The sequence below is a fragment of the Aquarana catesbeiana genome, linkage group LG06 (assembly GCF_042186555.1).
Source record: "Aquarana catesbeiana isolate 2022-GZ linkage group LG06, ASM4218655v1, whole genome shotgun sequence".
In the NCBI taxonomy this organism is placed as follows: Eukaryota; Metazoa; Chordata; class Amphibia; order Anura; family Ranidae; genus Aquarana; species Aquarana catesbeiana.
This window is the reverse complement of record NC_133329.1, coordinates 337,992,744-338,005,522: the sequence shown is the minus strand read 5'-3', so window position 1 is coordinate 338,005,522 and position 12,779 is coordinate 337,992,744. Positions and strand designations below refer to the sequence as shown.

The 12,779-nt window shown below is 41.3% G+C and overlaps 1 protein-coding gene across 1 annotated transcript in view; it reads right to left on the bottom strand.

Moving 5' to 3' along the window:
* Positions 1-999: 999 nt before the first annotated feature.
* Positions 1,000-12,779, bottom strand: part of LOC141146987 (neurabin-1-like) — a 204,839-nt gene continuing 193,059 nt past the window's right edge. Inside the window, 1 exon segment of the mRNA XM_073633886.1 lies at positions 1,000-7,162. Within this exon segment, the coding sequence (XP_073489987.1) occupies positions 6,998-7,162 (165 nt within the window). The 3' untranslated portion in view covers positions 1,000-6,997.

Genomic DNA, 12,779 nt, shown 5'->3' with positions numbered 1-12,779 from the left:
GTGTATACCACCTAGGACTGCCCATAGGCATAGCCAAGTCTTTTTTTTTCTGTCTAGTGTCCCACTCTTGTAGGGGGCGGTATAACCCTATGGTTCTGAATAATGGAGCACTGTGTCAATAAACTCAGATAAATGGATTTTACGGTAAGTCAAAAATCCCATTATTTGGTGGGATATTTCCAATAGGAACACATCTAAAAAGGGATGCAGACCCAACAGATTTCCTTATTAGTGCTCTGCAGCTGCCACAGCTGACTGATAATTATGAAACCACTCCCATTAGACCAACTAGGCCCAGAGGAACAAACCGTGATTTCTTCAGAATAACAAAAAGGTGGGAATATGCAAAGATTATTATCCTTGTAATGTACATAGATCACCCAGGAAGGAATGTTTTCTCAACAAAAGTGGCATTACGCTTTAATGCCCGTACACACGATCAGAAAATCGTACTGCTTTCAAATCAATCTTACAATAATCGTATCGTTAGTACAGATCTTTCGAGAGCTGATCAGGACAGTGCATCCGATATTATTTGAGCAGACATGCACGAAAATATTTTTCGTGAGATGCCAGATCGTATGATTTTCGTTTAATCAGTACAGCTGTCATTTGAAAATGCAATACAAATGCATTACAACACAGGATACTTCCAAATTTTTATTCTGTCGTATGAGAATGTGTGACTTTAGTAAACTCATCAGATTTGATCTGAGATTTACATGCAAAAAAATCCACGGATGATCATTTGTCCGATAATCTCATCCTGTGTACCGGGCTTAAGCTGTTCCCATGATAAGCACCGTTAAATGGTTTGTCTCAACCTTCTGTCACCTTTGCTCGATGGCTTGGTCTGGTAAAGCTTGACGCTGAAAAATTAGAGACTTTCCAGCAGGATCATCAGGTAAGATGGCTGTATTATTACTAGTGATAGATTGCATCATTTGTCTTTTTATTTTGCCCTTTGTTCTACTTTTAACAAAATGAGACACAAAAACAGAAAAAAAAGGGTCAGTTTTATTATATTAAACACTTTTTTTTACAAAAATGTTTCCATGTTTTGTTTAAACATCTACATTTAGTGGAAGAAAACCAGGAATAGTCTAGAAATGGTCCACAGTTAAGGCAGAGAACAAACATTATTATAATAATTATAAAAAACAACCAAAAACGTGAGAAAGTTTTGGTGAAATAGAAATGTAGTTCATTTATCTGCTGAATGGATATCCAGTCCTTAAATGAACATCACCCACAGTAAACACCTGACCCTCAAGAGCAAGTCATGGAAATGTACAGCAGCCTCTATTGAAACTGAAGGAAAACATGATAATGTGCATTAGAACCCAGGCTGAAGTGTACTTTGTAGTGTGTGTTGACAAGCTCATGTGAATGGGCCACATAAACCCTCATTCACATTGACTGTGGCTTTTAAATTATGCATCTGCCTCTGAAATTGCACAAAAGCAAAATCAACATGTCAGTGCAGCATGAAAGACATTTGTGCAGCTTCATGCAGATGTCTACGCAAGTCACACCTGAAAGTAGTGCAGAAATATTTTTTTCAAATTGATCTGGCACCACAAAGTTGGTGTCGCACCAATTTGAACAGTGTGATTGCCGGCAATAGGGTGAAACCTGTCAAATCACATGACAAGGCCCTTCAATGTGACCGAGGGCTAAGGGAAGAGATGCTGTGGCTGAATAAATCCATCAGCATACTTCACTGGACTAGGAAACAATGCTATAAAAGCTTTAAGGCACAATGTGCCTCATGTCTCAGTAACATGGCTAGGTTCTGGAGAAACTATGTGGGTTCGCTGAAGCTTAAGGCTGGGTTCACTCTACTGTGCACCAGACCCCTGCTGTGACCCGTTCCATGCTGCGGTATGAAAACCCAGCCTTATCCTACACACTGCTGCCTCCAAGATATAGGCCAGCGGTCTCAGCTCCATTCCTCACGTATTCCAACAGGCCACGTTTTTAGCATCTATAAGAACAGCTGCAGTAATTGCTGAGGCACATTCAAGTAAACCTGTCACAGAGGAAACACAGGGGGCTCCTACTGAAATGTCCAACTGCCTGAGCTGACTCACGTAGAGGTGTCTCCCTAACCCAGAACAACCATGCAGCTAAAGTACTCAGACTTTCCTGGTTTTGGGTCAGCAACTCACAATGTATGGAGGCCAAATTATGAACATAACAGCCAGGCAAGTGGCACTTTTAGAAAGTGGTCAGCAGTAGTAGCCCCCATTGTCTTGCAATGACAGGTCTACTTTAAATTTGGAGGATGAAAACCAACAAAATTGTAGTTCGAATGTGTAGACAACAGGTACATTTAAAAGTAGACTGCTAATGTGGGAAATGCAGGAACTGCCATGGCGTCCTGAAGATGGCAGTTGCCTGGTTTTGTGCTAGTTTCAGAGCTAGAATTGTAAAGTATTGAAACTAAACAGAGTGATAGTGGTCTGCAAAGGTTCCCATTCCACCTCAGCAGAGATAAAACTACAAAATCCCAGGAGCCATGGACCAGAAGATCCTGCTTCTAGGATTCATGGCTGTCAGAGGCATATTGGGATTTGGTTGCCTACTCCTGGTACATGTAGCAGTAGTTCATCACATTCCACTGAACTTGTTCTATAATGCTGAAGACAAGTTATAGCTTATCCAAGGCACTTCTGAGTGTTGGGAAAATACCCTTGCACTTATATCCACACACATCACCAACACCTTAAAGTGGTACTAAAGGTCAGACTTTTTTTTTTTTTTTTTTTTTTTAAGTGTTTGCAAACCCTTAGGCTGGGTTCACACTGGAGAACGCAGTGTCCCACAGCGGGAGTTCGGTGCATCTCCATTCACAGTTTCAGGTCTAATTTCAGCCCAAATTTTAGGCTGAATTCAGACCTGAAATGGATCAAAAGACACACAGGGCTCCTGTGCAATTCGCATCGGAGCTGCTGCTGCGATGTGTGAACCCAGCCTGACATACTGTATACCCAGTGAAGTGACTGGCCTCAGGCGATACATAGAGATGAAACAAAACCAACAGAAGTTGTACCTGTCTAGCTGCAGTCATCTGTTCAAAGTGCAGAATTTATAAAGCGTATCTGAACATATTGGGGAGAGCTCAGTGAGAACTTTGAGATCTAACTGGATAAAAGAGGACCCCCCCAAGGCTTTAGATCACCTTTTTTCTCTTGCTTGGTGTTAAGAAAACTTGTCAGAAGTGACCCATGCTGATAAAGGAATTTAGACAGAAATGACACTTTGTACTTGTCTCAATTAAGAGCACTCACTATAGAGGGATATGCTTTGTTCATATTCAATTTCTGAGGTATACAACCACTTTAACCTTAACCTTCCCTGCCAAATACATGTCTCAGTAGTTGCATCGCTCCATCACCTCCCTTTATACTTACCAAAGTCTTATCTCAATTAAGCACAGTGCCCATTTGCAGCAGTGTTGGTCTCTCTTCTCACAGGCTCAGAGACAGCCCCGGGAGCCAGTGGCTCCTGCTGTCAATCAAATTCTGTGAGGTGGGGCAGTGCTGACACACATGGATGCACCACCATAGGAAGCTGGCAAGGGCCCCCCATAACAGGAGGTTCCAGATGGCTCTATGCAAGGTGAGCCCCCCCCCCCCCCATGGATTGCAACTTAAAGGATCTGCTACTGACAGCTTGGTGCCAGATACCACAGCATACCTTCAGGGGTCTAGTGGCCCTGACCTGTCATGCCTCAACAGGTCAGGGCTGTTTTGGCAGCAAACCAGCCTACTCAAGATTAGGTGGGGGGTATTGTTCTGACATTCATCAGAACTGATGATGTATGTGGAATAAGCTATAAAACATCAGGCATTCCAGCCAACCAAAACCCATTTTCAAAAGACCTCTTTATTGGCAGCCAACATTTCGCCCATGACAGTTTTTCATAAAGGATTCAGAGCTTTATTCACAATGTGTGTATAGCTATGCTCTTTAAATGGTAGTCCAACACTATTTTCATAGAAGGTCTATACTATTAGTTGTACAAAAACATTTCCGATAAAATACAAAAATTGTACTCCACATAAAAAGTTGCCACATGGCCAGTCTCTCAGATTCAATCTCACCATACTGCACCAGTGCTTTATACTTTACATTTCCACAGTAGAATGTTTATAGGAATACAGTTTAAAAGTTCTGTAGTGGTTAGTGAATACACCCGACAATGGAAGGTGGCAGTTGTGCGTTCTGAATACAATTCTTTAACATCGGACACACTGTAGCCTGCTGGACCAGTGATCCTCCTCTTCTCCGATTCTTTACCTTTAACATTGTATCAATGTGCTGGTCAACAAGTTCTCACTGTACCTTCTCAGAAAAGACTTATATGTTGTTTGGAGGTACATAAAACCATACTAATTCATTAGAGGACAAACTTCGACATCATTACATGGTGACAAAAAAAAAAGAAAAAAGGTCAGATGACATTATGTGCACTACTACAACCAAATCTTTAAAGGGGCTCTCCATACAGCAAGAACTTTCTTTAGAAACTTTGTTTCTCACCCACATCAGATAAAGTCCTGCTATAAACAAGATCTGTCTTGACCATGTCTCGCTGTAAATTAGACCCGCCCAAGACAAAGAGGAGAGGCAGTGACATCTGTACCGTAGAAAGAGTTGCGAAAGTTTTACAACTGTTATCAGAGACAGCTTAGTATCTTGGCCTCTGCTAAATCTTCACCTGCCATGGTGCTGCACATGTGATCAGTTCTGACACCAGGAATTGGACAGTTGAGTACAAGCAATGTGACAGTTACAGCCCTGGCATGCCTGGAATGTAGCTTTTTTTGAAACTGTTAAATTTACGGGTTTACTCCTGCTTTAAGACAAAAAAGGCAGAAAAGTCAGCGGGTGGAAAATCTGTATCAAATGGACCAATACCTCCTAGCCCACAGCGTGTCAGATTACAACAGTGAGTAGGAAACAAAAAACAACACAATCATTATAATCCAGAAGACTCAAATTAATAGCAAAAAAATACACGTATGACTGGTCTTGGTGCCACAGATTAGTACCATTATTTATAATCATAAGAGTAATACTATGAGAGGAAACAATGCTGTCCAACAATGGGATTACCATTACTCTCTTGAAATAGAAGTTCCCATTAGGATTTAGCAAGTGCATAGACAAGAAATGTGATGCAGTTCATGGAAAATTTGTTCATTCTCACTAGAAGACACTATTCAACAGCCAACATTCTGTACATGATCAAAAATTTCTAACTCTCATACTAACCATACAAGACACCCACTATTCTTCCCCAAAGACATTTACAACATCCCACCAGCACACGATATAGCAATCCTCCCGTGAGGGAAAGTATTTTAACAGCTTGGTCACTTATCTGGGAGAAAAGTTAATTTCATTGAGGCTGGGTTCACACCTATGCGAATTGAATGTGGGTGTCCCCGCATACAATTCGCGTAGCAGGAGAATATGGCCGGCTCTCTATGGAGTCGGTTCACATGTCTCCGCACTGCACAGAAATGCTGTGCGTCTTTGCCTGAATTCGGCCCTGAAACAGAGGCAAAGATTCTACCCCGATTCATCCCTGAAACAGAGAACAGGGACAGACAGCGTTGCTGTGCGATCCGCGGCTGGTTTAGGTGAGAACTAAGCCCAAGTTAAAGGTTAGCAGGTCTCGATCATTAAAAAAAAAAAAAAAAAAAAAAAAAAAAAAAAACTGATTGTGGCACTAGGCTGACAATAAAGTGGTTGTAAAGGCAGAATTTTTTTTTTTTTTACTTACCTTACTGTATTCTATGCAGTAACAAAAAAACATCTGCATGCAGTCCCAGTGTGTCCCATTGCACAGAGCAGGTAAGTATAACATGTTTGCTTTTTTTTTTTTTTTTTTTTTAAAGTGCCTTAAGAACCCATTTAGGACAGCTGAGAGGGAAGTACAAGTAGACTTGAGAAAAGGGGGCACACCCCTGAAACACATCAACAATGTCAACCCATTACAGCATTCCAGGAAGTGCTCTGTAAGCATTTGCAGCCGCTGACAGCAACTTTACCAGCCTTGTGTACAACACTGACCAGATACAGTGCAAGCGGCCCCTCTCTGGTTTACCGGCACAAGTGGTCTGGAACAGCCCAGCAGCACTAATCTCATCACCTACAGCTCAGTCCCTTCAGGGATCAAAATTGAAACAAAATAAATCCTTACAATCATTATAGAGATGTAAAAACCACCAGTACGTTCTTTACCATCAACTACTGATGTGACGAGGGTAAATAGAAAGGGTGGGTTGTTCGCTTCACAACCACCAGCTCAAACTGCCTCCTTTTATACACTAGGGGTAGGAAGTACTTGGAGAGGCACTCAGAATTTAGGAATGTTCAAAGAAAAAAAAACAAAAAACAAAAAAACCCCCACAACAGGCATACAAATTTGCTTGAAACTAAAGCAGCCATACAGAACAGTGATACTGACAGGAACTGCACAGTAAAACCATTTTATCGCTCGGCACAGCCACTATACCCATTTAGAAAGGTGTTTTTTTTTTTTTTCACTGGACCCCCCCCCCCCCCCCCCTCCCTTTAAACAACCAGAGCTGTTAAGTAGAAAACTATACATAAGAATCATCTTTTCTTACAAAAAGTCAGGAAGCCTGCAGGCATTTTACTGGCTGTGCGTGGAAGGTTTAAAACACAAACATACTATATTATTAAGTGGTTGTTGGAGAGAAACTGTTCAGCATTAAAATATCCACAACCTTATACACTAAAAATTACACTTCAAGAAATCATTACAAATATAGTAGCTATTTTTTTTTTAATAAAAATGCTAAATAAAAATGTTGATTCTTAGGTGACGTTCATTTTAGATGCTAGTAGGCATTAAGAAATAATCTAAATATGTTATAGATTTCCCATCATCTCATTTTAATTGTACACCTATTTACATATACAACACATGTGCTGGAAGGGATTGTGGTGTAGTGTTTTAGCAGCTCGATTCCACTGTTGCAGCCACTTTGCCAGTTCTTCTTTGTACTTCTTTTTTTGAACTTTTTTCTTTAACTTTTTCCAGTTTTTCTTGTGCTTTTTTTATTTCTTTGATTTTCTTCTTAATAGTGGCTCTGTCTGTCTGGCTTGCAACACCCAGGGCCTTTACATGTAAAAGGAAAGAGAAAAGATAATATATATATGTGTTAATACTGTTGGCAATACAGTTACCATTAGCTAACTAATGGTATATATCATTGGTCTCCAAACTACGGCACACTGACTGGATGCTGCCACTTTATCTGGCCCTTAGGGCACTATTCCTCCCACAGACACCACAATAACGTGTCACTATTCTTCCCATGAACACCAAAGCTGGGACACAATTCTTTCCACCGATACCAATGATGGGGCACTATTGCACCCACTGATACCAACAATGAAGCACTATTCTGCCCATTGACCCCAATCATGGGGCACTATTGCACCCACTGATACCAACAATGAAGCACTATTCTGCCCATTGACCCCAATCATGGGGCACTATTCTTCCTCCTACTGACCACAGGCACAATGTAATTTTTTATTTATTTATTTTTAACTCTCACTGACCACCAAGCCTAAGACATTTTCTATTCCCAATGGCTACAGTCTGGCCCCTGTCTGAAGGACCATAAACTGGCCCTTTGTGTAGAAAGTTTGGGGACCTCTAGTATACACGGACCATACAGAAACCACAAATGATTTTAGTCCATCTCCACTCAAAACATTCTTTCATAGTTTGGATAGAGTGTGGATGGGGTAGAACGTCTATCTACTTTTTATTGTGTACCAGGAATATGCATCAAACTTGTTTTGCAGCTTTGGACTCCTAAAACCAATGACTAGAGTAAGCTTTGTGTTGATATCTAAAATTGTTTTCTCAAGATACCTACATCCCATTATCCAGCTTCACTATATCTGGACTCTAATACTTTCACTACTAGATTTCTTGTTTGCTGCTCCAAGTGCCCAGCCATGGTCTCCATGTACAAGAAAAACGATACCAGACCAGGGAATCCAGCACTCCACAATCCTGTCTCTCCATCAAAAATGACTTTCCCTGCTATCTGTGTTAACATATGGGAAATTTGTTTACCTCCCGACAGGAAGTGAGGTAAAATTCACACCAAAAGGGATACAGGCAGCATTACAAAATTATAGTACAGCGAGGGATGGCGAACACCTCCCCTTAATATTTTCTTGCCATTTATGCTCCCATGAGCAAAATCTTCCCCTCACCTCCTGTCCTGCTGATGGGTGTCAGACAGAAGAGGAAGAGAATAAAAATTCTCTATGGTGTGGGGCAGACAGCATGTAGAATCTAAATTCCAAAACAGTTGGGACACAGTGTAAAATTTTGATAAAAACAGAATGAAATTATTTGCAAATCTCAAACCCATATTTTATTCACAATAGAAAACATAACACTGAGAAAACAGAAAAATTATGTGATTTTGAAATGGATGGCAGCAACATGCCTCAAAAAAGTTGGGACAGGGCAACAAAAAGCTGGCAAAGTAAGTGGTACTAACATGGACGAGCTGGAAGAATATTTTGCAACCAATTAGGTGAATCTGCGACTGGTCCATAACGTGACTGGGTATAAAAAGAGCATCTTAGAGAGTCAGTGTCTCAGATGTAAAGATGGGCAGAGGTTCACCAATTTGTGAAAAGCTGCATCTAAAAATTGTCAAACAAATTGAGAATATTTTTTCTCAATGTAAAATTGCAAAGACTTTAAGGGCCAGTTCACACCACATGCAGTACAGTGCATTTTTTTCTGCATCAAAAATGCATAGAAAGTAGATTATTTGGTTTTTAATGGCATAGTTACACCAGTGCTTGCAGCTCCAGTGCGTTCCAGTAAAAAAAAAGTAGAACATGCTGCATTTTTTCAGCACTGGAACGCTGTCTCTAAAACGCATCAAAAACACACTGGAACGCACCTAAATGCACCAAACACACATTGCAACACACTTGTCCTTATTTAAGGTTAACAAAAAAGAGGGGGGGGGGGGACGACGACACTGGACTGCATCAAAAACGCGCATGCAGAAAAGCACCTGGAACGCATCCGGACTGTGTTTCTATGGTGTTAACTGGCCCTCAATACACTGCTCAAGAAAATTAAAGAAACTCTTTGAAAACATATCAGATCTCAATGGGGAAAAATATCATGCTGGGTATCTTTACTGATATGGATTGGGTAATGTGTTAGGAACCAAAGGATGCCACATGGTAGGTTGATCATTTTCATTTCCATCAAAATGCAGGGCTGAATTCAAAGACACCCCGAAAACCAAAGTGAATAAGTGCCGGTTCACACTGGGACGACTTATCAGGCGACTTAGCCGCCTGACAAGTAGCGTCCCATTCTGTACAATGGAACCGTTCTAACCGAAGCGACTTAGAAAAAGGTTCCTGTACGACTTTGGGGACGACTTTCACTGACTTCTATACAGAAGTCGTTTTGCAAATCACTGCTCCTGTCGTGTCAAGGTCGCCTAAGGCAGTCGCGCTGCAAGTCGTGCTGCCTCAGTGTGAACTGACACTAAATGATGCAACAGCCTAGTTAATTTTGCTGAAATTTTATTGCAGAAACTCAAAATAGTACTCGGTAGTTTGTATGGCCCAACATGCTTCTATGCATGTCTGACAATGTCAGGGCATGCTCTTAATGAGACGACGGATGGTGTCCTGGGGTATTTCCTCCCAGATCTGAACCAGGGCATCACTGAGCTCCTGAACAGACTGAGGCACAACCTGGTGGCATCGGATGGACCAAAACATAACATCCCAGAGGTCTTCTACTGGATTTAGATCAGGCAAGCATGGGGGCATTCAACGGTATCAATTCCTTTACCCTCCAGAAACTGGTTGCATACTCTTGCCACATGAGGCCAGGCATTGTCATGCACCAGGAGGAACCCAGGACCCACTGCACCAGCGTAGGGTCTGACAATGGGTCCAAGGATTTCATCTGGATACCCAATAGTCAGGATGCCATTGTCTAGCCTGTAGAGGTCTGTGCATCCCTCCATTGATATGCCTTCCCAGACCATCACTGACCCACCACCAAACTGATTATGCTGAACGATATTCCAGACAGCATAACCTTCTCCAGACTCTTTCATGTGTGCCCAGGGTGAACCTGCTCTCATCTGTGTAAAGCACCAGTGGCGGACCTGCCAATTCTGGTGTTCAATGGCAAATGCCAATCGAGCTCCACGGTGCCGGGCAGTGAGTACAGGGCCCACTAGAGGATGTTGGGCCACCCTCTGATTGTTTAGAGACATTCACACCAGTGGCTTGCTGGAGGTCATTTTGTAGGGCTCTGGCAGTGCTCATCCTGTTCCTCCTTGCACAAAGGAACAGATACCAGTCCTGCTAATGTGTTAAGGACCTTCTACAGCCTTGTCCAGCTCTCCTAGAATAACTGCCTGTCTCCTGGAATCTCCTTCATGCTCTTGAGACTGTGCTGGGAGAAATAGCAAACCTTCTGGCAATGGCACGTATTGCAGGTCCTCATGCTACCAGTAGTGACACTGACCCTAGCTAAATGCAAAACTAGTGAAAAATAGAAAAGTTGAGTAGGGAAAAAAAAAAAACAAAAACAAACAGTCAGTGGCCTCCAACTATAAAACCATTCCTGTTTAAGGTCATCTTATTGTTGCCCATCTAGTGCACCTGTTAATCATTGTCAGCTGCTTTGGTGTTAATAAAATTAACAACCCCCTCTGCTACTTAACTGACCAGATCAATATCCCAGGAGTTTGACTTGATGCTATACACTCGGATTAAAAAAAAGTGTTCCTTTAATTTTTTTTTTTTTTAATGTATATCATCTACAGTACATAACATCATTAAAAGATTCTATGAATCTAGAGAAATCTCTGGGCGCAAGGGCCAGGGCCAAAATATAATATTGGATGCCCCTGATCTTTGCGCCCTCAAATGCCACTGCATTAAAAACAGGCATGATTTTGTGATGGACATCACTATATGGGCTCAGGAATAGTTCCAAAAATCTGAACATAGTATGTTGTGCAATCCAAATATGCAAGGTAACGTCATGTTAAGAAGAAGCCAAATCTCAACATGATCCAGAAACACCCTCTTCTCTGGGTGAAAGCTCAGTAAAACGGTCTGTTACAAAGAAAAAAAATTGGGGATATTTATTATAGCAAAAAGTACAAAATAGTGTTTATTTAAAAATGCGCAGGCCTGTATCTGCCTGCGCATTTGACCTTGCTCTTAAGGAGGTCCACTGGTTCCGGTAAGGGCATAGGCTTCATTGTTACCTGGATTCACCTTCAGCCTGGATGTTCACTTCACATATCCCTCTGCGGGTTAAGGTTGATATCATTTGGATGTGTGACCTTCCCTCACTGGACCTGCTGTTTCTTTTATGTTTATGAATGGACTTTATCACATACCTCCCAAGGAGTTTATGAACTTCATCACTATCCATGGTCTTTTTTGTTGTCACATCCATTTTTGTTGTCACACACGATTTATGATCACTTATGTCACTTTATTGTTATAGTAATGATTTATGTCACTTTGATGCAAGCGCACTTATTTTATTTCTCTTAGTTATCACCACATTGATATTTGTGGTTTTTGTTGCAGCTGCAGTTTATGTATTATCTTGCTTTCTAGCGCATTTTTTCCTTTTATTATTCAATGAGTTCTTTCACCAGCAGATGGCGCCATTAAACTTTTTGCTGACTAAAATACCACGTGTTTCATTTTCTTTGGCTTATACCTCATACAGTGTAAATAGGCACAGCATGCAAAATGTTCAATCCAATAACACAAAGGATGGTGCTTGAGAAAATACTCCTACTAATGAACATAGTGTAATTGTGACACATCAAGTAGAACTGAATGCCAAACTTTATAGAAAGCGGCAACAAGGCTTCATTTAAAAATAGATCACAAGGCACCATTTGTTTCTTATAAAACCTAATACGGTAACAATGCAATCCTTTCTCGGTTAATAAACACGGCATAAGATGTGGCCTCTTCACATCTGGAAAATGAGAAAGACTGGCTGAGGAGATCTGAGCCATAATCCCAACAGCATGAGGTATGGGTAGACACATAGCTTGCAGGGGTGTCAGGTACTAGATCGTAACAGTTTACTATGAGAGAACAGCTAAGAGAAACATGGAGGATAGCCATTTGCTGCTTATGCTGACCCATTGGTTTCAGTACTTTAGAGTCCCCAGTCAGATGTCCTGCATAGTTGTGCTGGGTTAGAAAAATAAAGTATTGAATAAAGGTCACCATGGAGTCCTACAACTACATTCTGGAGGAGAAGTCGTCCGCTATGGCTGCTCAGAGTTTCTCTCAGGAAAGATTTCATTTAACAGCTAACAGAGAAAACCATTCATTTGTTGTACTGTGGCTAGAATAAAAACGTGGAGGAAAAAAATAAAGGATCAATGTATAGAAAAAGAGCAACCAGGCAAGTATTAGCTCTTTTCTTTACAGAGGCCTATTTTTGTAATATTTAACGCTGAACCCGTTAAATGCACACATGAAAATGTATACAAGTCGTTTTATCTGCCAAAGGATTTGTATTTCTGTCCATCCAGTCCTGAGATTTACACAGTCCTACTCCACAGCTCTGCCTGGCAGGAGGGGGGACCTGATCTTTCTGGTCTCCTCCCCACCCCCATCCTGTGGCCAGACAGTGAAAGGAGAAGCAGCACATTGACAAATGTCATCTG